Below are 25,733 nucleotides of genomic sequence, written 5' to 3'. Positions count from 1 at the left end.
CTCTCCGACATGGCTGTTGCGCTGCCCATTTAACCTAATAAAAACCCACACGGGGTGCCATCACTGGAGCGATGGCAGATACTCCGGCTGGCCGCTCACCCCAGCCTCTCCTCCATCTCATCCAATCACCCTTAATTAAACCGGCTGAAAGCCACAGCCTGATTTTAATTAGAGCAAAATTGCAAAGATTAGAATGAAATTGGCCAATCATTGTTTACAGGGCCATTGTTTGGGAACACAGCGGGCTGGTAAATTGCCTCTATGCCGACCTTGCAGTGAGTGCAGATGGTGCCAGGGATGTGGGAGTCCTGTTAAACGGGGCTTGGCACGTACCATATGGCACATTTTGCAGGCTGCAGATGTTGAGATGTTACTTACCAAATTACCCAATGCCAGCACATGCTGCCAACCTCCTTCCCCTGATGGTGCCCCTCAATACGGCAGGGGGTGCAGTGCTTGGCAAAGCGTGGGTATAAACCCTTGTGCACTAGCAGGGCTTGTGACAGGGTAACAGCTGAGTAGGAGGGATGATCTAGGGGAGAGGGCACTGAGTTGCGACCCAGGAGATCTGGAGTCAATTCCTAGTTCAGCCATAGACTGCCTGCTTGACTTTGGGCAAGTTACTTGGTGTTTCTCAGTGCTTCAGTTCTTCCTTTGTAAAACAGGGATAATACGTCCCTTCCTGCCAGAAGTGCTGGGAGGGTAAAGGAGGGTGCTATGTGCCAAGAGAGGTTATGAGTTTGAATTCCATTGTTTACACTCTAGTTTCCTTTCCTGTCCCCCTCCATTCCCAGAATTCCCACCTCCAGGAGGTGGCATAGCTGAGCATACTCCCACGCTGCGTGGGAAAGCATCAGATCGGGCCTTCCCTTCCACCCTGTTCCTGCAACAGCCCTGTCTGGGGATAGCAGCCAAGTTGGCCCCGGGCGGTGGGGCTGTGGACACCTGTGGAGGGTATTCCTGAGGACCCCTGCTGACTTGTGCCCTACTCCCATTCATAAGCCGACCCAGACGGGTCAGTGGGAGTTTTGCCTGTAGTTTCAATAGGAGCAGTGTCAGGCACTGATTTTATAGCACTGTTTCTGGTAGAGATAACACTGTATTTACAGGGTAATAACATTTTAAACCTCAGACCCCTTGGCTCAGGCATGCCCAGAGAACGGCCATGTCCTATAGTCCATTGTTCAGTATCTTAGACATGGAGGGGCAGAGTGCCGGGGAAAATGATTTTAACAGGCCAGAGCCCCAGCCTTCCAAATCCTTTTTATTTAGTCAGTCTCCATGTACAATTATATTTACATGTAAGTATATTAGCATACCGGGGACTGAGTCTCCTCTCACCTACAGCTGTGTAAATCAGGACAATGAAGTCAAGGGTGTAAACCAGAGAAAAATCAGGCCCAGGATGTTGCATGTGGCATAAGATCTGTTCCTATAACTGAATGGTTCCATAGCATTTATAAATAGTTCAGACCATTTAGGATTAATTTATTACTATTGCACATAGCATTAATACATACTGGCTTGCTATTATAACTAATGGCTCTGGGATTACCTACATTTGTTTATAACTTTAATTTTTAACTGATATAATTAGCAAGCAGTGTGGTCTAGTCGGTAGACCTGGGTTCTATTTCCTGGCTGTGCCATTGACCTGCTGAGTGCCTTTGGGCAAAACACTTCATCTATTTCCCCTCCCACTCCTTGTCTATTTAGACTGCAAGATCTAAGGTGCAGGCACTCTCTCGCCATGTGTGTACAGTGCACAGCATACTGGGGCCCTGATCTCATGCTACCATAATACCGAGCATCATGTGCCTTTCTTTGGGGCTAATACAAAACCATCAGGAGTCTTTTCATTGATTTCAGTGGGCTTCAGCTCTCTGAAAACATCTGCAGGGTGGGAACTGCATGGGGAGAACACTGTGATCAGCTACTAGTGTGTCTTGTGGGTGGAATCCATCAGCCAGCAGTCGACACCTGTCTATCACCGGAGAGGCAAGGGGGAAGCAAGCAGCATTGCTGTGTGCATGCATTTTTCATTTCTGAACTTCGGCAAATGTTCCTGCAGAATAGATGCAGCCCTCTGGTGAGGTGTCAGTGGACCAAGCCTGAAGTTTTGGCATGTCTGCCTTAGCTCTGAGTACCGGTCTGTATATCTAACCTTGGAAACATTTCCAGTGCCCTGCCCACCAGGAATAGCTGATACACACAGCTGCATAGCAGAGCAAAGATTTCAGCCGCAGAATTCCCGGATGGGATCACTGTGCTGTCAGCCGAGTCCACATAGCACTTTTAGCCTGTCCACACTACCTACAAACTTGTGCACCATTGGCTGGGGCTGGTAGTAAGCATTCTCACATGCATCCACCCATCAACCCTGAGACTGGGGTTATGTCCCCCTAAGCATTCACTAGGCTGCGGTGTGGGGAAATGCCTGTGGTAGCCTACAGGTTAATCCATTTAGATCAAAGGGTGGTAAATGCTTCTTGCAAATCGTCAGGATTGGCCTTTTTACCAATGGATTCGCTGGTTCGAATTTGGCTCACATGTGAAATGAGTTTGGATGCCTCAGCAGCAGGGGATGGGTAGATTCATAAACTGGAAAGCCAGAAGGGATCATTGTGATCATCTGGTCCAACCTTCTGCATCACTCAGGCCAGTGAACATCACCCAGTGATCCCCACTTCAGGTCCTTAATGTGTGGTAGAACTAGTGCATATCCTATAGGAGGCCATCCATGCAGTCTCATGCTAAAGCTGCAGAGTGATGGAGCATCCCTTGGGAAGCTTTACCTTTGGTTCATCATCATCATCATCATCACGGTGCCTTACTCCCAGGCTGACGTTGTTTCATTTCAACTTCTTGCCTTGGTCTTTGGAATAGCAGCTGTGCATGCAGCCTCCATCCATTCTCTCTCAGCCCCATCTCCTTTGAACTGAGCTGGAATTGTTTCCATTCCAGTCTCTCCTCTCGGCTGCCAGAGCAGAGTTATTGATCATACGAGGGGCGCGTTGGAGGGAGCTAGACCTGTTAGATATAGTCTGTTACCGCCAGTTATGAGAGACTCTGGCTAAATCCCTAATCTATTCAGTTCTCTGTGGGCGTACTTAACCAGCTGATATTGCAATATCCCTAGCCCAGTTCCCTCCAAATGAGATGTTTCCAGCACACATGTGGGACTTGTCGTATATACATGGATTTGTATTGCGCTGCATGCCGGCAGGAGCTCATGTACTCCACAACAAAGGGAGCCAGCACGCCTGCAGGACAGAGCATAGAGGGAGCCAGGCTTTACCTGGCTCCACGTACGAAGGGAAAGCAACTGAGATGATGTGAGGTGGTAGCTGAAGGAGAGAGAGGCTGGCCTTGTGGTTACAGCCCTGGGCTGGAATGCAGGAGATTTGGGTCCAATTCCCTGCTCTACCACTGACTCCCTTTGTGACCCTGGGTTCTGTGCCTCAGTTCCCCATCTGTACAGCATGTAACAGGGTGGCACCCCACCTCTGAGGAGCACCCTCTGGCTAGGTGTGTCTGCACCTCTGTCAGTCTGTGGTGACCCCTCCAGCCAAGTCTCACACCGTGTATATGGAACACAACTCAGAGCCCTTCTGGGGTAGCAGTGCAACAAAGTCTTTCAGCGCTCCTGGCCCTGGTAGGGAGCCGTGCCCGCAGGGCCTCCTCCATGGAGGCTCTTCTCCTGCTCTGGTCTGTTCTGGCCCCAGCTGAGCCTCTTAACAGTTCAGATCCCCTTCTGGAGTTTATCACTGTACAATGTAGATCTCTTCCCCAGTGGCCTATGGGGATGACTTGGGCCCGCCCACTACTCTGGGTCCCCACCCAGGGACCCTAAGAATCACAGCAACATCCCACCATGTCCCTTTAACAACCACTTTCAGTTCCCGGGGCCACTTTCCTGCAGCCCCAGCCTTCACCAAAGCTTTACCCTACCTCAGGGCTCTTTTGTGTTCAGGCCCAACAGCCAGCCAGCAGCTCTTTCTGGCTCCCCCAGTCCCTGCCCACACTGAGTTGTCTGTGGTGCTGCAGTTCCCTTTGGCCAGCCAGGAGCACCACCTGCACTTCCCTGACTGTAAGCAGCAACTGAGGCTAGGACTACACTACCCGCCTGAATCGGCGGGTAGAAATCGATCTCTCGGGGATCGAATTATCGTGTCTCGTCAGGACGCAACAATCAATCCCCAAATCGACGCTCTTACTCCACCAGCAGAGATGGGAGTAAGCGCCGTCGACGGGGAGCCATGGAGGTCGATTTTGCCGCCGTCCTCATAGCGGGGTAAGTCGGCTGTGATACGTCGAATTCAGCTACGCTATTTGCGTAGCTGAATTTGTGTATCTTAAATCGACCTCCCCTCCCCCCCCCCCCCGCCCGTAGTGAAGACCTGCCCTCAGTTGGGGCTGCGCTGCAGCTCCTTTTATACTAGCTTGCAATCCTGTGAATGGCTAGCCCCTTGCAGCCTTCCTGATTGGCTATATCCCACACAGCCTCTCTGTGCAGCTTGGAGGACTCCTTTACTATACTTTCCTGGGACGGGTATGGGAGGACCCTAGTCCTGCCTGTCACAAGTGGGGATGAAAATCCTGTCTGGTCTATTAGAGCGTGAGCTCTTGTGGGCAGAGCCTGTCTCACTAGGTGCCTGTTACAGTGCCTGGCACAATAGGCCATGATCTTGCTTGGGTCTCCTTGGAACTACCTTCACCCACCGCTAATGGAAGGCGGTACAATGTCCAGTACATACTACAGCCTTTGTGACTGCGATGGGGGTTTATGTTCTCTCGCATTTCCCCATCCTCCCCTCCCTCTCACCTGGATACTGGAGTTCATGGCTGCTTTTCCTTGACTTCTTTCTCCAGAGAGTTTGCCCGCTGGAAGGTGAATAACTTAGCCTTGGAAAGGAAAGATTTCTTCAGCTTACCGCTGCCCTTGGCCCCCGAATTCATCCGGAACATCCGCCTCTTGGGACGAAGGCCCAGCCTGCAACAGATTACGGAAAACCTGATTAAAAAATATGGCACACATTTCCTGCTCTCCGCCACTCTGGGAGGTAAGTGCCCCCTGTGCCAAAGTTATGCTCCTGGGGCCAGATCCTCAGCTGGTACAAATTGGCATTGATGTCAGTGATGCTAACTCCATTTCCACCAGCTGAGGATCTGGCCCATGCAAAATGGCCTTTTCCTTTCCTGCCTTACTTATGTAGCAGCATCGAGATGTAAGCATGGTCTGCCCAGTTCTGGGGACACTGATTGCTCATGGAACCGCTGCTGCTGGCTCAGCAGCGGAAGTGACGACCAGCCAAGATCTTCCAAAGTGGCTAGTGATTTTGGGGTCCCAACCCGAGAACCCTGAAAAGAGACTCTTTTTTGGAGGGCGGATGTGCTGCACTTCCTGAGAAGCAGGCCCCTTTCCGGCATCTCAAGTTGGGTCCCTCAAACCACTAGTGACTTTAGAAAATCTTGGCTGCTGTTGCTTTGGTGGGGCCCATAAAAACAGCAACTAGTGTTTGGCAAGGAGAGCAGCAGAGAGGGGGTGGGTTTTGAAAGAGACGCATGGGTGTTTTCGATGTCTGGGACCAGCTCGGAGCAACGGGATACAAGCAGCAGCAGAACGAGCCCTAAATACAAGGGCTCCAATAAGCATGGGGACTCTTTACTGAGCGACCATGGGGCTGGGAGCAGACAGACATTTCCACTTAGCCGAGGCTAACACCTACAGGTGATCTCAGCACTCCCAGCCTGCAGAAGGCCAGGCAAGGCACGCTCCATCTCCGAATGGAGCAGGAGAGTCTCCTATGACTCAACCGCAGTCCTTTGGCCAAGCGTCACTGGGTCCCCCAAAGGAATGCCCCGATGCTCCGCAAGCCTCAAGCACTGGGTTGCTTGGCATTGGGGGCAAGGCCTGGAGCATGGCTCAGGGCTCTGACGGGCACGTGAGAGACGCAGGAGAGATGGAGGGAAGAAGTGGAATGGGTTGTATTTGTGTGCTAGCCTCTCGTGTTCTGTCCTGCAAATGGGCCACTCTGCGAGGGCCAAGGCAGTAGAAGATAAGACGCAATGGCCCTTTAATAAGAGGCTGGTTCTGTAAATCCACTCACAGGGACGTGTCCCCAGGCAGAGGAAGGGCCGATGTAATGGAGAGATGGCCTCCAATGGTGCCCTCCCGCCTGCCCATCAGAACCAGTTTGGATTCCTGGAGGTGTCCGCATGATTGAGCCTCCTAGTTGGGCACTGGCGAGCTGGCCAGGGAGTGGCAATGTCTCAGAGCCAGCTCAGGATGGCCACCGAGCAGCAGGGGGCTGTGACACTGCTTGGGCGATCTGGGGTTCAGTCTTCAGGGTCTGATTAGAGTGGCTGGAAATCAGAGGGGCTGCAGGCTGACGTCCCCCACTGGGCCAACTCGCACGCCTGCGAGAGGCCTTGTGGGGCAGACCTACCCAGCAGCCCATCCTTCAGACTTGTATTGCTGTGAGGGATGGCCAGCCCGGAGGGGCAGCAGGGAGGTGGGCTCTGGCTCCGTTCCTGCCCATGGATGACTGACGGTGAAGCAGAGTTGAGCGTCGCTGGAGCACACTGACCTGCTCATGTGCCTCTGCAGGAGAAGAGTCCCTGACCATTTTCGTGGACAAGCGCAAGCTGAGCCGGAAGGCGGAAACGGTCGGGACGGGAGGGGGCGGGAACAGCTCCACTGTCTCCTTGGAGACTCTGCACCAGCTGGCTGCTTCGTACTTCATTGACCGGGAAAGCACGCTGCGCAGGCTCCACCACATCCAGATAGCCACAGCCGCCATCAAGGTAATACCGCCGCTGAGTGCGGAGCAGGAAGCCCCAGGACGATGGGGGTGGGGGTGACAGCAAGGGGGACCCTGCCTATGCAGATGGGGATGGGGGCTTAGCACCTCTGACATTAGCTTTCCAAAGTAAAGCAAAGGTGAAAGGGGTACAGAGCTCATTCCAGGAGGGATGGCCTTGCAAGTACTTACTCTGCGTATTACAGTAGCCGCTAGACACAACAGATGCTGCACAAACACATTGGAAGGAACCATCTCTGTCCCTACGAACTTACAATCAAGTACACAAGGCAGATAAAGGGTGAGAGGGGAAACTGAGGCATGGGGCGGGGCGTGACATGCCTAAGGTCACCCAGCTGGTCAGTGGCAGAGCCAGGAAGAGATCCCATGTCTCCAGACTCCCACTTCACTGCCCTAGGCACTGAGCCATTGTCACAGGGTGGCCCCTCCTCACATGCCCCTCCTGTGGTAGGCTGTGGCATGATATGTGCTCCTGACTCAGTTTCCCCTCGGTCCAGCCATAAAGAGAGACAGTCTGTCTCACTGTCCAGTTCAGAGACTCACCTCTAGGCATAACTTAGTCATGTACACATGCAATAGTGCATAAAACTCTCATGCTAAAACAGTTCTCCCAGTTCCCACAGGAACACTTCTCTAGATATAGGGATTTCTCCAGTCCCCTCTCTGGGGACAACACTTCCAGGTCACCCACCCGTGAGTCCCCCAGTACTCCTTTCCGCCCTTGTTCCAGAGCCCCTCTCTCCCAGCCAGCCACCTGAGAGCCACCACTGGCCTCCACTGGCCTCCTAGCATTTCCTCCCTATTCCCAGGGAAGACCCACATCATTTTCTCCTCTTTGCAACTTCCCCGTCTCTCCCAGGCAGCTCTCACCTGCTACCGCCTGATGCTCCCTTTATAAGGGTCCAGCTGCTTTCTTTTAATCCCCGTTAGGCAGCTGCTAATCAGTCACAGGTGCACTGGATTCTCTTCCCTCCCATAGGGCACAGTCATGCTGTGACTGCCACTCCCTCACAAGGCATTGCCCTCTGGCTGAGAAAACTGGGGTTCGGTGGCTGCTTCTGCTACAGAACGTGTGTGACTTCGAGCAAGTTGCTTCTGTTCCCCTCTGTGATGCAGGGCCAGTAACGCACTTCCTCGGTCTGCCCTGTAAGGGGTTGTCTATGGCTGTCTCTTGCTCTGTGTTTGTACAGCGCCTGGCACAATATACACCTCTACCCTGATATAACGCGACCCAATATAACACGAATTCGGATATAACGCGGTAAAGCAGTGCTCTGGGGGGGCGGGACTGCACACTCCGGCGGATCAAAGCAAGTTCGATATAACGCGGTTTCACCTATAACGCGGTACGATTTTTTGGCTCCTGAGGACAGCGTTATATCGAGGTAGAGGTGTACATAAATAATAATCAAATATCTGGGCAGTGGAGTCTTTACCGGACCCTCCAAATGATGTGTCTTGTTCTGACCATCTCTGTCCCTTAGCAAGCTGATGTCTTGCTTTCACCTTGTTCCCTCTGTTGAGGTCCATACTGGCTCCTGCGGCTTAGCCCCTGGGTATCTTATATGGCTGAGAACAATCCACCAGGAAATAAAACACCAGCCTTTCATCGTAGGAGCCAGCAATGAAATCCACCGCTCGGTATCCCACCCGTCTGCTCCAAATGCCTACCATTAAACTGCCCCACCTGGCGGCCGTTCGCGGCATGGACCAACACGGCATTCTTATGCTGCGGTCTGCAGCTGGTGTTCTGTCATCAGAGTGGGGGGCTCAGGGAAACGGCTGGTGTCCAGACTCTCAGGGAGACATTGGCCAGAGGGTGTGAAAAGCTCCCCTCCACCGCTCTGCTGGTGCACCTCAGCCCTGACCTACAGCCCACTACTGGGCCAGTGCTGGGCCTCCACACCCTGCTCCGTTGTGGGTAGAGAAGCCAAGTCAATCTCCTTGTGTGGTTGGAGATTGGGCTGAGAGGCTCCATTGTAAACCCTTCCTGAGCTCTGATCTTCATGCCGTAGGCCGGGGGAGCTCGCTGTGGAAGGGGGAGGGGCAGAAATGGTGAGTGGTCGAAGGAGTAAAACAGTGGTCCAGTTCATATGAAATAGAAGGAACATGCGAAGAGGCCAGAAGGGCGGTGAGGTCCCCTTGCGAAATCCCATCCCATGTGGTCTCAGGCGGCAGGTGACCTTGGAAAGCAAATGTAAGTCAGAGGCCGCAGGGCCGTCCTTGCTGAGGAGGGCTGAGGAGTTGCTGCTCTCGCGCTGGCATTGCTCTGCTACATCTGTGCCTTTCCTCTGAAAGTGTCATGCCGGTCCCAGCCTGGAGCTGCTGTGTACAGATCAGGCAAAGCACTCATTGTGGTGGGCTATATAGGAGCGGGCTCAGCCTCCATCCTGGCCTGTTTCTCTGAAAATGGGAGGCCAACTGTGCACCTCCTCCTTCCCCTCCACGTAGAACCCAACGTAAGTGTATTTCCTCTCGCCCACTGGCTGCTGACAGCGTGGCCCAGAGGATGCGGCATGAACTGGGGAATCAGGACATCTGCTTACTAGTCCGGGCTGTGCCGCTGAGTTACTTGGGGCAAATCTCTATGCTCTGAATTCCTTTTGTAAAACAGCTGTGTTTGAGATCTCTGGACAGGCTGGTCTCATCTGGGCCTTTGGGGATTGCCTTGTGACTGTCGGATCTGCCCTCCTCTGCTCTTTGAAGTTAATCTGATTGAGCTAAGTGGATCTAACGTGATTGATGAGCATAGAGCAGGTGTGCCACATACAGTCAGGGGACAGGAAGGGAATCTCCTGGTCCCTGTTCTCCCCACCCCCACCCCGATGCTGCACTTGGGATGCAAACTGTGGCTGGTTGAAGCCCAGTCCCGCCCTGGGCTCTCCTCCCGCAGCCTGGCAATTATAAGCCCATCTCTGGCAGCCAGTGTCCCCGCTGGGAGGGGAAAAGGAGCCTGAGCGAGGTTAGCGCCTTCCTGTTAGTTATGGGAAATTGGCCACGCTAACGAAGCCGAGCTGCATCAGGCTGGAGGCAGAGCTGCTCTCTGTCAACAGGCCAATTAGCACGCAATTATTTCCCCTTTCTTCCAGCGCTGCCGGGCCGCCTGTCTCTCGCGCTGCCGCAGACGCCCTCGCTCGGGACTGCTCTGCTGGCTGGGCTGGCTCCTTGTTGGCAGCAAGGACGGCCCTGCGGCCTCTGACTTACATTTGCTTTCCAAGGTCACCCCGCCTGAGACCACCTGGGCCGGGATTTCGCAAGGGGACCTCATCACCCTTCTGGCCTCTTCCCATGTTCCTTCTATTTCATATGAACCGGACCACTGTATTGCACCTTCGCTGCTCACCATTTCTGCCCCCTCCTGCTCCTTCTATAGCCCTGCCTGGCCTCCAGGAGCTGAGAACAGAGTTTGGACTATTAGTGTCGAGTTGGCTAATGCCTGATGGGGCCACCACCAGCAGACGCCACCCGGCCATTGCTGGGGGTGGGCTCTGGGATGTAATAGGTCCTTTTCCTTCCCTAACTACTCATCTGGTGTGCCAGGCTTCCTGGGCTGGGAATTGGCCAGCATCCAGCTTCTCCCTGGCAATGCAGCAGGGCAAATCCCCTCACATGTGCAATGACTTCAGCAAGGGGACAAGAGTTCTCTGTGGCCCCAGGTCTGGCACAGCCGGGGGTGCTGAGAGTCAGGCCTGCGGTGCCCGGGTAGAGGGGCACAGAGCCCAGCACTGGCACAGGAAGGAGTGCAGGTCAGAGCTCTGCACGTTTTCAGCTGCAGGCTCAGACCCTAACTGCTGAGGTGTGATGCAAACGCCAGGTCCCACCTCACTCGCTCTCTTACTACCCCCTGGTCTCGCAGGTAACCGAAACCCGGACGGGCCCTCTCGGCTGCAGTAACTACGATAACTTGGATTCGGTCAGCTCAGTTCTCGTCCAGAGCCCTGAGAACAAAGTACAGCTACTAGGTGAGGACGGCAGCCTTCCTCCTTTCATCCCCCATGCCTAGCAAGGGCCAGACCAGCCGCTACAGTGGTCATCAAGGGAGGGAGAGGCCAGTGGGAGAGAGGAGAGATACTGAAGCAAGGACGGGTAGGGCCCCAAGTAGAGGGAGGGGGAGAGTGTACAGGAGTTAGGTCAAAAAAGGGCCCCATTTACCCAGAATGCCCTGATGTTGGGGGGCATGCCCCGTGTCATAGGTGATCCCAGTAGGTTAGGTCATGTCTTCATTGCACGCTGACTCCTATCAGGGCCCAAGCATGCACTACCCCACTAGTCCCAGCTGGGCCCTGGGCCCCTATAAGGTTGGATGGGAAGGTGCTTTGGAGGATGGGGAAGAGAACTGCAAAGTGGGGGTGGCTGGGGGTGGGGGAACACCAGGAGGCCAGCCCTGGAGAAGGAACGACCCTGCCCCGGCTGCCAGAATCCTCCTGCGTGATGCCTCCTGCCCCCAGCCTGGGGCAATGTGAAGCAGGATGGTTTGGTTTGACATGTGGAGATATTTAAATGCGTCGCCACTGTGGGGAGAAAAGCAACAGGAGGCGGGGTGAGAAGAAGTGGGGCAGAGGAAGGAAAAGGGGGAGGGCGGTGGGCTTTGTCGATGTAGGGCATGAATGGGATTGCCAAGTGCCTTTGTGTCCCTGCCCCCCCTCCCCATTCCCACAGCCTGCATGGTGCACACTGAGCTAGGCAGAGCCATGCGGTAGGAATGCAGCTCATCCCTTGGATGGCTTAACTGAACTGGACTCCGGTTAAGGCAGTATTGTCTGTTATTATCAAATCAGTAACCCACAGAGGGGAGTGCTTATTGCAGAGGCACACAGTCTCAGCTACCCGGGGAGCGACACAACACTGCTTGAGAAGGGCAAAGGACCTGGCTGTTCCGTACCACTCCTGCAGTATCCACAGCCCTCTCCCTGCCCTTTGTCTAGCGAGTGCCCCCAGACTGCACATTCGGAGAATTCACCCACTTCCCTCCTGTGACGGGTTGTTGAGACAGGAGTCTCACCGCCCACCACAGTGACCCGACTGGGGATTGAATGGCCCAGGGCGAAGGGGTGGGGAGGGGGGACAGCAGTCCAGGGAGGCATGAGGAACTGTCAGTAATCATTAACGCGGGCAGGCAAGTCACTAGCAATTCAGTGGCTGTAAGCAGGATAGAAGGGGGAGGGTTTGAGGTGATTTTTTAGAAGAAAAGGCTGGGGTGGGAGGGCCTGGACTGACAGCTGGGGTGGCAGCAAGTGATCTGTACAGGGTCCCCAGCTCGGCTGGCAGCAGCGAGTGGACCCAGCGAGGATGCCCGTAGCTGGTGCAGTGACAGCAACAATCCAGCCCAAATGTTTGTGGGCTTGAACTTGTAGCCGTGCTGAGTGTGGAACAGCTACTACAGGGTTGCTCAGCCTATGGGTCGGGACCCAAAACTGGGTCACCAGCATGTTTCAAAGGATTGCATGGCAGCTCCTGTGGCTCCTGTGGGGCTGGCTGGGCTCGCCTTCCTGCTCCAGGCACTGCAAGTCCCAGCATCACGCAGGTTTGGCCCAGCTGCCATGACAATGGGAGTCCGGGTAGGCCGGATTTCAGTGAGTGGCACTGCAACCCCATGAGCCAGGTCACAGCTCCACTCACACTAATTTGGTCCAGGCATGGGGGTAGGGACTAACCTGAGTGGCACAACAAGCCAAGCCCAGCCAGCCCCACAGCACAGGAGCTGCAGGATCCGCCACTGTGGGATGAGAGCCAGGTAGGATCTCACCAAAACCACCCCAGGGCAAGTCTGTATCCAGGGCGGGATGAGCGGGGCAGCTGCCCAGGGCGCAAAGCCACAGGGGCGGCTCAGACCAGAGATGCCAGATGGCATGGAGCTCAGTGGGGTCAGCAATGCCAGGGAGGCTCGGTGGGGCCAACCCCACAGTGTGGGAGCAACACCTCCACCCCGACTCCCCTCAGTGGGCCACCCAGCCTGTCTGGGTCAGGGGAGCACAACCAAAAAAATCTAGGGGAGCATGTGACCCCACATGCTCCCCCACACGTTGCCTCTGGTAGAGGGCACAAATATGCTTGCTTGCTCCCAGGCTCTGGGACTCTTTACTGGGTCGTAAAAGGCCATAACCATTTACAAGGGGTCCTGAGCCCCAAGAGGTTGAGAACCACTGAGCTGCAGTACCCTCAGCTGGTGTAAATCGGCAGAGCAGCCCATGGAGCTATTCTGAGTGATCCCGGCAGAGGAGCCAGCCCTGGATGTTTGCCTGGACCTGATCCAAATTACTGCAGATTCTTTGGGTCTGCAAAGCTAGGCGAGGGGTCTCCCAAGAAGAGGCTTCCAGGTGAGATGTCCGGCACTTCCAGGGTCAGTCCCGGTCAGAACCCATAAACAAAGAACCCACGTAGAGCTGGGGACGGGACCCGGGAAAAAGTGAATTCAGCTTTTCCAACTCTCCCAAAGGTTGAGGGACAGGGCTGAGTTTGGGGATGAAGGTGCCAGTCACTGCTCGGTTCAACCATCTCTGTCTCTGAAATGCCAGGACAGACCCTGACGCCTGAGAGTCCCAGCCTGTTTTGCATGTTTAAAATGAGCATCTGCACTTTTGTAGCTTCTCTGAACTGAGTCTCTGCAGCTGTAGAAATCCATCCCTTCCTAGACCGGAGCTTCCACCCTGATGGTTATTGGGCAAAGTGGGGAGAGGTCCTCAAGTCCCAGATCACATCATGTCTGATGCTCCAGGTCCAGAACCTCCACGTATGTAAACTGGTGTAGCTCCACTGTGGTTGATGTAGCTACATCAATATTGCAGACTCTGGGCCAGAGTCAGCCCTGTATTAATGGATGTGGCTCCACTGCCATTTGTAATGCTGAATTTGGCCCAGATCCCCGCAGATGGAGAAACACAGAATGCTGGGGTACATGTGGGGTGTCTGCTTGTCTCACCTTTCCTGGGACTCTCCCTTTGTGCAGGGCTGCAGGTGCTGCTGCCCGACTACCTGCGGGAATGCTTTGTGGCGGCCGCGCTCAGCTACATCACCTGCAGTTCAGAGGGAGAGCTCATCTGCCGGAAGAATGACTGCTGGTGCCAATGCGGGCCTGGCTTCCCGGATTGCAATTGCCCTGAAGCCGACATCCAGGCAATGGAAGACAGTCTGCTGCAGATCCAGGATGCCTGGGACAATCACAATAGACAGTTTGAGGAGTCAGGTGAGGCCAGGAATGTGTGAGCTCACTGAGACCAACTCCTCTTACTGAGACTGCCGTGCTGGAATAGACCAGTGACCCTGCTAGTCTGCTGTCCTAGCTCTGACAGTGCCAGATACTTCCCAGTAGTATTAGCTAAGCTATTAGCCAAGATGGTCAGGGACGCAACCCCATGCTCTGGGTGTCCCTAAACCTCCAATTTGCAGAAGCTGGGACTGGACAACGGGGGATGGATCACTCAATAATTGCACTGTTCTGTTCATTCCCTCTGAAGCATCTGGTACCAGCCACTGTTGGAAGACAGGATACTGGGCTAGATTGGTCTGACCTATTATGGCCGTTTTTATATGGGAAGGTTTACTCCATTATGCAATAATTTACCCCCTGAGTCCAGATTTCTTCCTGACCCAGATTGTAATCAGTTTACACCTGGAAGAATGAAAATGTAGACCCTCAATGTTTATCCCAGCCAGTCTCACTGCAATGTTTTTTTCATTATAAAATGTTCTTTAAAAATGACCACCATTTGCCTCAGTGATATCCAGTGGCAGTGAGTTCCACAGGTTCATCATATGTAGACTTAAAAAAAACCCCATAATTGCTTTTTAGGGTGTCCCCTTGTTCTTTTGTTATTATGGGATAGGGTAAACAAGAGCAGCTGGGATCACAGCCACATCTGTCCCCTTGTCAATTTTAAACCTGAATTCAGTATTGTTAATACTTCGGAGGCAGTGTGGCTAGTGGAAAGGGCCTGGACTGGAATCAGAACTGCCCAGAGGGACAGGGAAAAGAGAATTACAAAAGAGGCATGAAGTGGGATTTTGGAAGCAAAGGGGGTTCTTGCATTACCCTCTTTCTCTTGGCAATCTGGGTTCAGATCCTGAAAGTCGCCCAAGTGGAAATGGGTAGAAGGAGTCTCTGTCTTTCATACTTATCTGAATCCCATTACTATAGTGTTTGACAGCTTCCCCGAGACGATTTTTGTTAATTACAAAGGGCCAGATTCTGACAGCCTCACTCATAGTAAATAGCACCTTACAGCCTGATCCAAAGTCCATTAATGCCAATGGGAAGATTCCCACTGAGATCACTGGGCTCTGATCAGGGCATTAAGCCACCAAAGACCTCATTGAAAACAATGGGACCCTGGAGAGTAAAATGCCATTCAGTCTGAGTACAGGAGTCAGCCTGTGGCACCCTAATTTTAGGCCCCATTGGTGATCTCTGGCATGACATAGCTAAGGGTGCGGACGGTCGGGAGTGCAGGGCAACTGGCAAAGCTCCATGCGTCCAGGACTGAAACAGCTGGTGTGGTGGGTTGCAAGGAAGGTGCAGTGGCAGAGCTGTTTGGATCCCCACGACTGAAACAGCCAGTAAGGAGTGAGGTGCATTGGCCTAGCTGCATGGGAGGAGTTTGACAGCTCAATACCTGGCTTCGTCCAGGGCTACCAGCCTCTCCACTAACACCATGTGCAACGGAAGATTAATCCATTAGCTCCAGTGTAGGGAAAATGACTTCAGAAATCTCTGCCTCGGTCTCCAAATGGTTTCTCCTTTCCACCAGGGACACCCTTGCCAGGGGGGGAGTATCTAGGCCTAGCGAGCAGATTAAAGGTACAACCCCATATGGGTGTTGAGCCATCCCGACTCCAGTGACAGTCAGTGGGAGCAGAGGGCTCTCAAGAGATGCGCATAGTGCCTTGGGGAACTGCCCCTGCCCCTAGGAATTCAGTACTCTGAGAAGCGTGCGTTAGAGCTGCTGTGGCAGGATGCTGCAGGGAACCAGCACCTCTTTGGTTAAGTCTGGCAGGGGGAACCAAATGGTACCTGCCTTGCTCTCGCCTGGGGGGACCTGCTTGAGTCCCAAGGGGGACTTGTGTGCAGAAAACTAGCGTGAGGTCTGGCTGGGAAAGGTGGGAACTGTCTGAATGTGAAGGATTGGCGTCACGGCTAGAGCATGCCCCAGCGGTCACTGGTGACACCTTCTCCGCCAATACATTAACAGCAACAGAGCATGGCCTAGTGGATCAGGCATCTGATTGGGACTCAGGAGACCGTGGTTCTATTCTAGGCTCCTTTCATGTGACCATGGGCAAGTCGCTTCACCGCATTCTGCCTTGGTTTCCCTTCCAACCCCGTGCCTGTCTGATCTAGTTAGAATATCAGCTCTCTGGGCAGGTGGACTGCCTCTGACTCTGTGTATGTGCAGCACATGGGACTGTGATGTTCATTGCCTACCCTTAGGTGCTATGAAAAAACAATAAATAAAACTGCATTAAATAAACTAGTGGTGTTTCATTATAGAAATGAATGAGACCTTACTATTAGTCTAACCAGGTAGCGTGACCTAATGAATCAAGCCCTGGCCTGGTACTCAGGGTCTATTCCCAGCCCTGCCACTGGCCTGCTAGGTATCTTTGTGTAAGTCATGTGCCCTGTCTCTGCCTCAGTTTCCCCAGCTGTAGAATGGGGATAATGATTCAGAGCTCCCTTGTAAAATGTCTTAAACTCTAGTGATGAAAATTGCTGAATGAGAGCTAGGTATCATTACTATAATTCTATCATAAGGAGGGAGGGATAGCTCAGTGGTTTGAGCATTGGCCTGCTAAACCCAGGGTTGTGAGTTCAATCCTTGAGGGGGCCACTTAGGGATCTGGGGTAAAATCAGTACTTGGTCCTGCTAGTGAAGGCAGGGGGCTGGACTCGATGACCTTTCAAGGTGCCTTCCAGCTCTATGAGATAGGTGTATCTATACTGCACTAGTACTTAGTGTCTCATGCATTGCTCAAAACCCCCTTGTGCTAGGCATTGGCCATGTACATAACAAGAAGATGGGCCCTGCCACAAAGAGCTTACAGCCTAAATGTGTTTTTCCATTGAGGGAAACGATGTCTAGCAACTCCAGCTAGGACGTGTCCTGAGTTCTAATCCTGCCTCTGTAACCCAGGGCGAGTCAGTTCATCCCCCTGCCTCAGTTTCCCCATCTGGAAAATAAGGACAGTGCTCCTCCCTGACCTAGCTGCCAGGGGCATTGTGAGGACAGTTTGTAGGGTAAGTATTATTATTGTGTAATTCTAGCAAATCTACAAGCTACCAGAGGCCAAATTCCGAGTTGATGTGTTGGGGGTGGGAAGGGCTGGTGGCATGGGGGCAGGCGAGCTCTGTCCCACCAGTCCTTGCAAAGAACCCCTGTGCTAAGTCCATTTACATGAGTGTTGTGCAGGGGCCATATGTTTGGACTGGGGGCTAAGCCAGGGGAAAGACTCTAACCTGGATGATAGGCCCCACTTGAGGGTGACTCCAGGCTTATCAGACAGCTCTTCCTGCGTTGCATTCCTGCTCTGCTGACTTCCCCTTCTCTACCCACAGAGGAGCTCCAGTCCCTGGTGAAGAGACTCCCGGAGGATCGCTTCGTGAACATGACGACAGTCTCCCAGTACTGGGCAATGGACCTCGATGTGCAGCATCGCTACCAGCAGCTGGGCACCAGCCTGAAGCTGCTGCTCAAGAAAACCCATCGAATCATCCGGCGTCTCTTCAACCTCTGCAAACGCTGCCACAGGCAGCCTCGCTTCAGACTGCCAAAGGAGAGGTACAGTGTCCCCTGGCGCCAGCCCTCGGCTGGGTGCGGCAAGGCCTGGGATCACCTGGCCCAGTTGTTATGCACTGCACTGACCAAACTGCGACTAGAAGGATGACCACCCATCTCCTAATGTGTCATGCCATGGAAGCATTACCCAGTGTGATGGGGAGCTGAGTAGAGAAGCCAGCCCTTGGCGACTGAACTGCTTTAGTGCTGGTTCTTCCAGGCTCGGGGCGGTGTCATGGGGATCCTTGCCTGTACCGTGGCTAACCTGAGGACTCCAGTCTCCAGGGCTGGTCCCTCTCCCCAGGACAATAAATATGTCCAGGGGACAGGCCACCACACTGTCCCTCAGGAAGAGCAGTAGCCGTGTTCACGCTGGCACTAAGGAGCCTTTTCTCTCTTGCCTCCTTCTCCTTTAGATCTTTACCCTACTGGTGGAACCGCATTCAGTCCTTCCTGTACTGCAGTGAGACCACCCCACTGGGGACTTTCCTGGAAGACAGCCACAGCTGCACCTGCCCCTCTGACCAAGTCTCCTGCCAGGGGTCCATACCATGTGCCTTGGGCGACGGGCCAGCCTGCGCTGCCTGCGCTGAGGAGAACAGCACCCGCTGTGGGACCTGCAACCCAGGCTACGTGCTCAGCCAGGGCTTGTGCCGTCCAGAGGTGGCAGAGTCCCTGGAGCACTATCTTGGCCTGGAGACGGACCTGCAGGACTTGGAGCTCAAGTACCTCCTCCAGAAACGGGACAGCCGCATCGAGGTGCACTCCATCTTCATCAGCAACGATATGCGACTGGGGAGCTGGTTCGATCCCTCCTGGAGGAAACGCATGCTGCTGACCCTCAAGAGCAACAAGTACAAGCCAGGGTTGGTCCACATCATGCTGGCCCTCTCCCTCCAGATATGCCTCACCAAGAACAGCACCCTGGAGCCAGTCATGGCCGTCTACGTCAACCCGTTCGGGGGCAGCCACTCAGAGAGCTGGTTCATGCCTGTGAAGGAGGGGGGCTTCCCAGACTGGGAAAGGACTAGCGTGGATGCTTCGGCCCTGTGCCAAAATTGGACACTCACCTTAGGAAACAAGTGGAAGACCTTCTTTGAGACGGTCCATGTGTACTTGAGGAGCCGGATCAAGTCTTTGGATGACAGCTCCAATGAGACTATCTATTACGAGCCCCTAGAGATGGTGGATCCATCTAAGAACTTGGGCTACATGAAAATCAATAGCTTGCAAGTCTTTGGCTTCAGTATGCCATTTGACCCGGACGCCATCCGGGACCTGATCCTTCAGCTAGATTACCCATACACCCAGGGCTCCCAGGACTCGGCCCTGTTACAGCTCATCGAGATCAGGGATCGGGTGAACCGGCTTTCACCGCCCGGCAAAACCCGGCTTGATCTTTTCTCTTGCTTGCTCCGGCACCGGCTCAAGCTGGCCAACAACGAAGTGGGAAGGATCCAATCCTCCATGCAGGCCTTCAGTGCTAAACTGCCAAGCCCCATGGAGTATGAGACTGGCAAATTGTGCAGCTAGCCTTGGGGCACCTGGAATCTCTGAGGAGGGGCCCAAGAAAAGGGAGGGGGATGGAGAACCGAGACTTCCGAAGGCCTTACCTTAGTGCCAACCGTGTGCTTCCACGGGACACCACGTGACCAGCCACAGGGATGGCGGCGTGTGAAGGATGCAAGGAGATGCCCAGGCCATGGCAAGAGACTGCAAGGCAGCAGATGCAAATTGGTCAGAAAGGGGAGCCAGGCCTAGGGAGATAGGGTGCTCACCTTGTAATGGCTTGTATTTCTCCCTCTTCCCAGTCACAAATGACAATTGTGACCAGGCAGAAAAATCAACAGGTTATTTCACCTGGGAACAGGCCCATGCAGGGGAGAAAGCTGGTGGGAGGAGTCTGCCCTAGAGAGGAGACATCTGGTAGTACCTCTGCCTGTGACCTTGCCTCCTGGTCTGTGAGCCCAGTCAGTGCTCCACACAGAGCTGGGAGGCGAAGGGACAGGTGGCAAGACCTCAGACCCCCAGCAGGCCAGAACTGCTCAGAGCGCTTCACTCCCACCCACCCCGTGGGAAGAGGCTAGCTGCGGCCTTCCTCAGCGCAGGCACTTTTGTATTCTTTTTAACAGACATTTCAACCCACATCCCGGCTTTTCCATTCTCCGTGTCACTTTCTAAGTCATCATATTCTCTGCCTCTTCCTCCTACCCCCGCCTGCTCTCTGGCATCATTCCCTTGATGGCGGGGGAGAAGCTGGCCGATCCCAGCTGGGGGGTCTGTGGGACAGGCAGCCCTGCCTAATCTCCCCTATTCCCACATGGAAGCCGGGAGCACTCCGCCCTCCTTCTACGTCACGGCACCATCAATGCACCTCGGTACATTGAGCCAAGATGTTCGATCGTCGACATGAGCAGCGACTGGGCACCCGGACGGACACACCTGTCATTACAGTCAGAGGTGGAGCTTTGTGGGTAGCTTCTCCTTTCAGGTTTTTATTTATTTAATCAATTGTTGGGGTTTTTTTTTAAAACGTATTTATTTGGGGGGGGAGAGGATTCAATTCTTGTCGATTTCTCCAGCCGAGATCCACCTTAGTCAAATGTATCTGGTTTAATATATTTTTTAAAAGATTGCCTTTTTGAGCAAAACAAAACAAAGTTGAAAACAATGTGGTCTCGGGCTGTGTCTTTTTGAATGGAGACGCTCTCTGGGCATGTGTGAAGAGGTGCTCGGCGTAAACGTGGACAGATACCTAGGGGCAACTATCAGTAGATGGGGTGCAGAGGTGGAGATATGAACGGCAAGATGCACGTGTGATTATGTAGATGCGATGGCAGAGGGATGGTGCGCATAGGCAGGGAAGGACACCTGCGGGCCAGTGTGGATGTGAATGGAGAGCCGGGGGAGGTGATGGTAGATAGGTATTGATAGTTCTGAGAGGGCAGGTGTGGATGTGAAATCAGAGAGGGTTGGGATGAAGGTGGGGGGCTGTAGAGGTGAAATAACCTGTAGAGAGATCTGTGCATGTCCATCCACACACATGTAGCAGAAGTTCCCAACCTATTTTTGGCACGGTTGCCATGGCTCCTTTTCTGCTGAGCCTTTTCAGTTTTTTTCCTCCTCACTTTGTTTTCCCTTTTGTTTGAAGTCTATTTATAACCCTTGTACCTCTGCTCCTAGCCACACACAGATCAGGAACCCCCACTGATTTGAGCACCAATGCTGGTTTCTCATTGTTAATGAAGCCCCTGTCCCCAGGTGTGGTCCCCTGGCTGATGGCTGCAGCCAATAGAACCTGTAGCGAGATGCTGTGGCCCAATCCTCAGTGTTGGCCAACCTTTGCCATCCCCTGAACCTGGGGGCAGTCAGAGCCTAGTTGAGTCCTGGGCGCAATTTAGAGTGGCCTTTGGGCTGGTGTAAGCATAAGGGATGCTGCTGTCTGTGGGGAACGCCTGGAGCACAGCATGACTCGCATACTGTGCTTTCCCCCACGCTGGCCACGCCCCCCATGCTGAGGGCTGCAGGAAGGTTGGTGTACAGCCAGTTATGGCAGCTGCACACCACCTGTGGATGTCCCCAGATGGGCTGTCTGATGCCGCACGGGGGCCCCTTTGCATCACTGGAGAGGGGCTAGAGCTCTGGGACAGGGCTCACAACATGTGTCCCTGCAATGTCAGGCCAGGAGCTCTTTAAACGCTTTTGTAAACCCCTTGGAATCAACGTGGAGATTTACAGGGAGCCAACAGGGGAAGGTGGGTTAGTTTAAAGGTGGGGGGGCTGGTGAATAGAGACAGCAGCGAGGGAGAGCTGGAGCTGCTGAGTCTGTATTAGCCGGCACCAACAGGCAGCACAGTCTGGGGGAAATCTATACGTGGAGAATTACAGAAAGGGGAGAAAAGTCCAGCCCAGCTTCTCCATATCCCCTTCTACCAAGCAGCAACCCAGCCACAGGTAACACTCTCAGGCCTTCAGCTCACATATGAGCAACGTGGATCCAATCCACCATCTCCCCAGCCAGCTCGAATCCAGACAAGGTACCCGAGCCCTGCGCTACTGAAATGTAATCCGAAGAGGACACACCTGTATGTCCCTGCTGCTGGCGTGGCAGCCTTTCACAGCAAGCCATAAAGTCACTACACAGCTTTCTTTGTGGATACTGGAAACAGAACAGGCCTTACGTCTATTAAAAATCCCTGAGTGAAGCAGAGAATTGCAGATGCCTTTTGAGGGGGCATAGACCTCGAGCATGCGCCCTTGCGGCAGAGAGTGGCCCTGCAGGCCTTCTGCCCCTTGCAAGAATTACTCCCAGACCAGAATTCTTAGACTACCAGGGAAGGGCTTTAGACCCTCAAACTCCACCCTGGTTCTGGAAGCCTGGGTGCTAATTCAGGCAGGTATCTCCTCCTAACTTCAGGAATCCCGCAGCCTCCCCCGGGCAATAATTCTGGCAGGCTTACCTCCTGGTTTTCAAGAGTCCACTGCCTAGTTCCTGTATACGTTAGGACTACCTGTCCCTCAGATCCTTATCTCTAGGAGCACAGTCCTTCAACTGAGTGCTGGTAGCCTTTTATCTGTCCAGGTGCTTGTTAGTTAGCTGCCAACCAGCCACCTAAGCAGTTAACTAATTACAGTGGGGCCAAGATGGACTCAGTCTCTCATAGAAGCCCACTTTGGATAGACTGGGTCCTGATTCCACTTAAAGTCCCTGCCACTCCCTTTAACAGCTGCTGAAAGGTCCAAATATGTCCCAGTAGACTGTACCTGCCCTCCTGCTAACTATTCCAGGTTCTCCCTGTTAGCACACATGTGCTGCAATATATGGTGCAAGCACACCCTGGGGGAAGTCACTGACCATGCTGCTGAGCACTCCAGCTATGTTTTGGCAGTCCGCACGTCCTGTGTGTTTGAAGTACTTCCCAGGAGAACTCACCTGCCCTGCAATTAAACACAGCACTTGCTCCAAATGGCACTTGCTTGGTAGGCCTGGGAAAAACATTGTTTCTTTGTTGCTGAGCATTCCTGGTGCAGCCTGATAGAACTCACCTGCTCTGTGCTCCAGGTACAGCCCAGCAGCTTACAAGGCCTGCTGGGTACTCAATGTGCCAGTTACAGCCTGGTTGAATGCACCTGCCATGCTGCTGCATGTGCCAGGCAGCCCCCCACTGTAACACAACTGCCTTGCGGCTGCAGGGGCTAGACAGACCCTGGTGTAACGCACCTGCCAGGCGGTCCAGGCGCATTCCATTTGCACACACCATAATTCAGGCCATGGATTCCGTGATTTTAAGAGATGGCTGCGAGCGCTTCAGCCCCAGCTGCACTAGGACTTCAGCTTCAGCCCCGTGTGGTAGGGTTCAGGCTTCAGCCCAAGTTTAATAGGCAATTTAAAAGCTCCTGTACTGATGTAGTGAAAACTGCATTACTGCATGTACACTTCCGTGATTTATTGTCCGTGTCCTGTCCATGGCTTTTAATAAAAATCCCTGTGTCAAAATCGTAGCCTTAACCATAATGCCCCCATCATCAGTCCACTGGGACGTTAATGGCTCACAAGTGGCAAAGCAGAGCGGGGCTAAAGGGATGGGTTCATGTCTGTCTTACTGTAGTGGGGTGGTTGCCCCACACCAGGAGGAGGAAGGGTTAAAGCAGGCCAGAGGGAGCCTGTGCAGAACCCTCCATTTAGAGGAGGGCTCACTAAACAAGCCAATCAGGAGGTGGCTTGTTGCAGCGGCCAAGCAGGGGCCATATATAAAGAGCTGCTCAACAGAGCAGAGGGTAGTCTCTCCCTAGCCTGTTAGGGAGAAGGACTGGCTGCCTAGGAGCACCATGGCTAGAGCGGTGTTGGGCAGGGTAGCAGAGCAGAAGAAGCTTTTGGCTGACTGCTGCCAGACTAAGGCCCTGGAGGAAAGGCAAATAAGGTGCTAGGGCTGCCCCCACTTGCCCTGAGGGAAGTGGCCAACACAGACTGCAGTTTACCCCTGGAACAAGGGACTAGACTGGTGGCTGGACTATAGACTGCTGGTTCCCCCAAAAGGGGGGAGACAGCAGAGCAGGGGCTGTGTCCAGAAGACTCCAGGGAGCAACATGGGTCCCAGAGAGGTGGAGACAGCAAAGCGGGAGTAACGGCGAGCGAGACACCACCAGTGGCAGGTGCCCTACAGAAGGACTTGAGCTAATTCCAGAATGGCCAGCAGGAGGCGCCACCGTGATGAGTTGCGCCACAGTGATGAGTCTCACCCCGCTACACTTACCATACAGCTGTCAAAGCCCCATAGATACGTTCTCATTACCACCTAGAATTAAATTGCCCATCCAGCCGGACGCGTGGATGTCTGACCCACATTTACTGACTGAAGCATCAACATAATTCACTAATTAACCAAAACTCCCGGCTGCCGCCACCCAGAGTGTTTCTAAAGCAGGTGTACTGATACGCTGCTCTTTCACTGGCTGACTGGCGTGAAAAGCTCTGTTCTCCTCCACCAATAAGAATGCATCCCTTCAATTAATGGCACAGTGAGCAAGTGTCACCCTGTTGCAGCCATCATCCATCAAGCCAGCTGATTAAATTTATATCAGTCATTTGGAAGCACTGACAGGCCCTGGCCTTGAGGATTGCCAGGTCTCTGACTGTATATTGTATTTCCCGGAGAATAGTACGCCTCCTTCATTGTCACCTACAGAGCGAAATGGCCACCTTTTCATTTTGAGTTTCTTGCCTCTAAAGGTCTTCTCTGTGCCGCCCCTCCAGTCTGTTTGTGGTGACCCAGCCCTACCTCCTTCATTCCTTTTTCTTCCCCGGCCCAGGGGGTCGCACAGGCGCCACCACTGTTGAGGTTGCACTGAGTTTTTCGGGTCACTCTCCTCTTTCAGCTGCCAAGGGGAGATGCAAGGCCAGAATATAGCAGTTCCCCTTTACACTTGCTTTGCTTGTGTGCTCACAAGCCTGTAGCTGTGCAGAATAAATGGCTGCTAAGCGCCTACACCCTGTGGCAGCCCGGGATTTAATTTGCAGTTAAGGACAGAAAAGTCATCATGTAAAATGACCCATTCTTATTCCGCATACTCCCCTGTGCGGCTGTAAGCCCTAACTACATACTTCGGGCCAGCTTTTCCGATGGCTTCAATCAGCATAGCTCCATTAACTTCAGTGATGCTATGTCCATTTACCCCCACTAGCTAGTACTTTTATCACCAGAGTATCTAAGTGCCTCACAATCTTTTTGGATGTATTTACATTATCAGCGGTGGCTCTGGCCATTGTTAGCACTGTTCATATTACAATCGTGTCTAGACACCCCATTTGAGATCAGGGGCTCCCTGTGCCAGGCGTGGCACTACATACATTAAGAGCTAGGCCTCGCCTGCTCACACTCCTTAGACCAGGCAACCAAAGGAAGTGCTGTCATCCCCATTATACAGATGGTGAATTGAGGCACAGAGAGATTAAATAACTTGCCAAAGGTAATCCAGGGACTCTGTGACAGATGTGGGGATCAAACCCAGGGCTCCTGATTTCCAATTCAGTCCAGAAAGTGCTGAAAATCACTCTCTGAAAATCAGGCATCCCTGTCTCATGTTGGGCCCACGAAATCATGAGTCACTTTCAAAATCTTGGCCTTAATTCTCCACTTCTATTAATGCAGGCACCTTTTCACTACTATTCTGTGTGGTTTATACTTCAGCTGTAGCATGTTGTCTATGGTGCCCCGAATGCTTTTCCTATAAAAGTGAAAAGTGGGCATTCACCCACGAAAACTTATGCTCCAATACATCTGTTAGTCTTTAAGGTGCCACAGGACTCTTTGTTGCTTTTTCCTATAAATTAATCTTATGGGGTCTGTTTTTGGGGCATAAAACAGATCACAGTACTGCAGGATGCCACCCATGTGAATCTATGGTGGAAATAAAAATGGTATGCTCTTATATTGTATTATCAGTGAAACAGTGTGTGACCATGTAATTAAATACCACATCATACAGTGCATGCACAAAGAAGCAGAATTAGGGTTGGATGTACCAGCCCAGATCCTCGTATTTAGGCTCCTAATGCCCATTGATTTCAAATTCCTCAAGAGCTTTGAGGTGCTGAGCCACTATTCTGTTCTGTGCAGTTTCCTGAATTTTAAGTGCTTAG

General features: G+C 53.1%; 1 protein-coding gene across 3 annotated transcripts in view; it reads left to right on the top strand.

The window, feature by feature from the left end:
- The window catches only part of BRINP2 (BMP/retinoic acid inducible neural specific 2), a 56,318-nt gene extending 36,054 nt beyond the window's left edge, over nt 1–20,264 (top strand). For 2 of the 3 annotated variants that reach the window (XM_042851232.2, XM_005304213.5), the window contains exons 3-8: nt 4,873–5,063; nt 6,611–6,807; nt 10,681–10,786; nt 13,771–14,007; nt 17,374–17,596; nt 18,010–20,264. In XM_042851232.2, coding sequence (XP_042707166.1) covers nt 4,873–5,063; nt 6,611–6,807; nt 10,681–10,786; nt 13,771–14,007; nt 17,374–17,596; nt 18,010–19,126 — 2,071 coding nt within the window. In that variant the 3' untranslated portion in view covers nt 19,127–20,264. The remainder of the gene's footprint in view (nt 1–4,872; nt 5,064–6,610; nt 6,808–10,680; nt 10,787–13,770; nt 14,008–17,373; nt 17,597–18,009) is intronic. The other variant, XM_042851233.2, reaches the window with a different exon arrangement.
- Nucleotides 20,265–25,733: the final 5,469 nt, after the last annotated feature.

This window comes from Chrysemys picta, chromosome 8, assembly GCF_011386835.1.
Source record: "Chrysemys picta bellii isolate R12L10 chromosome 8, ASM1138683v2, whole genome shotgun sequence".
NCBI classification, from domain to species: domain Eukaryota; kingdom Metazoa; phylum Chordata; order Testudines; family Emydidae; genus Chrysemys; species Chrysemys picta.
Note: the sequence above shows the minus strand (reverse complement) of the source record. Positions and strands in the feature narration are given on the sequence as shown.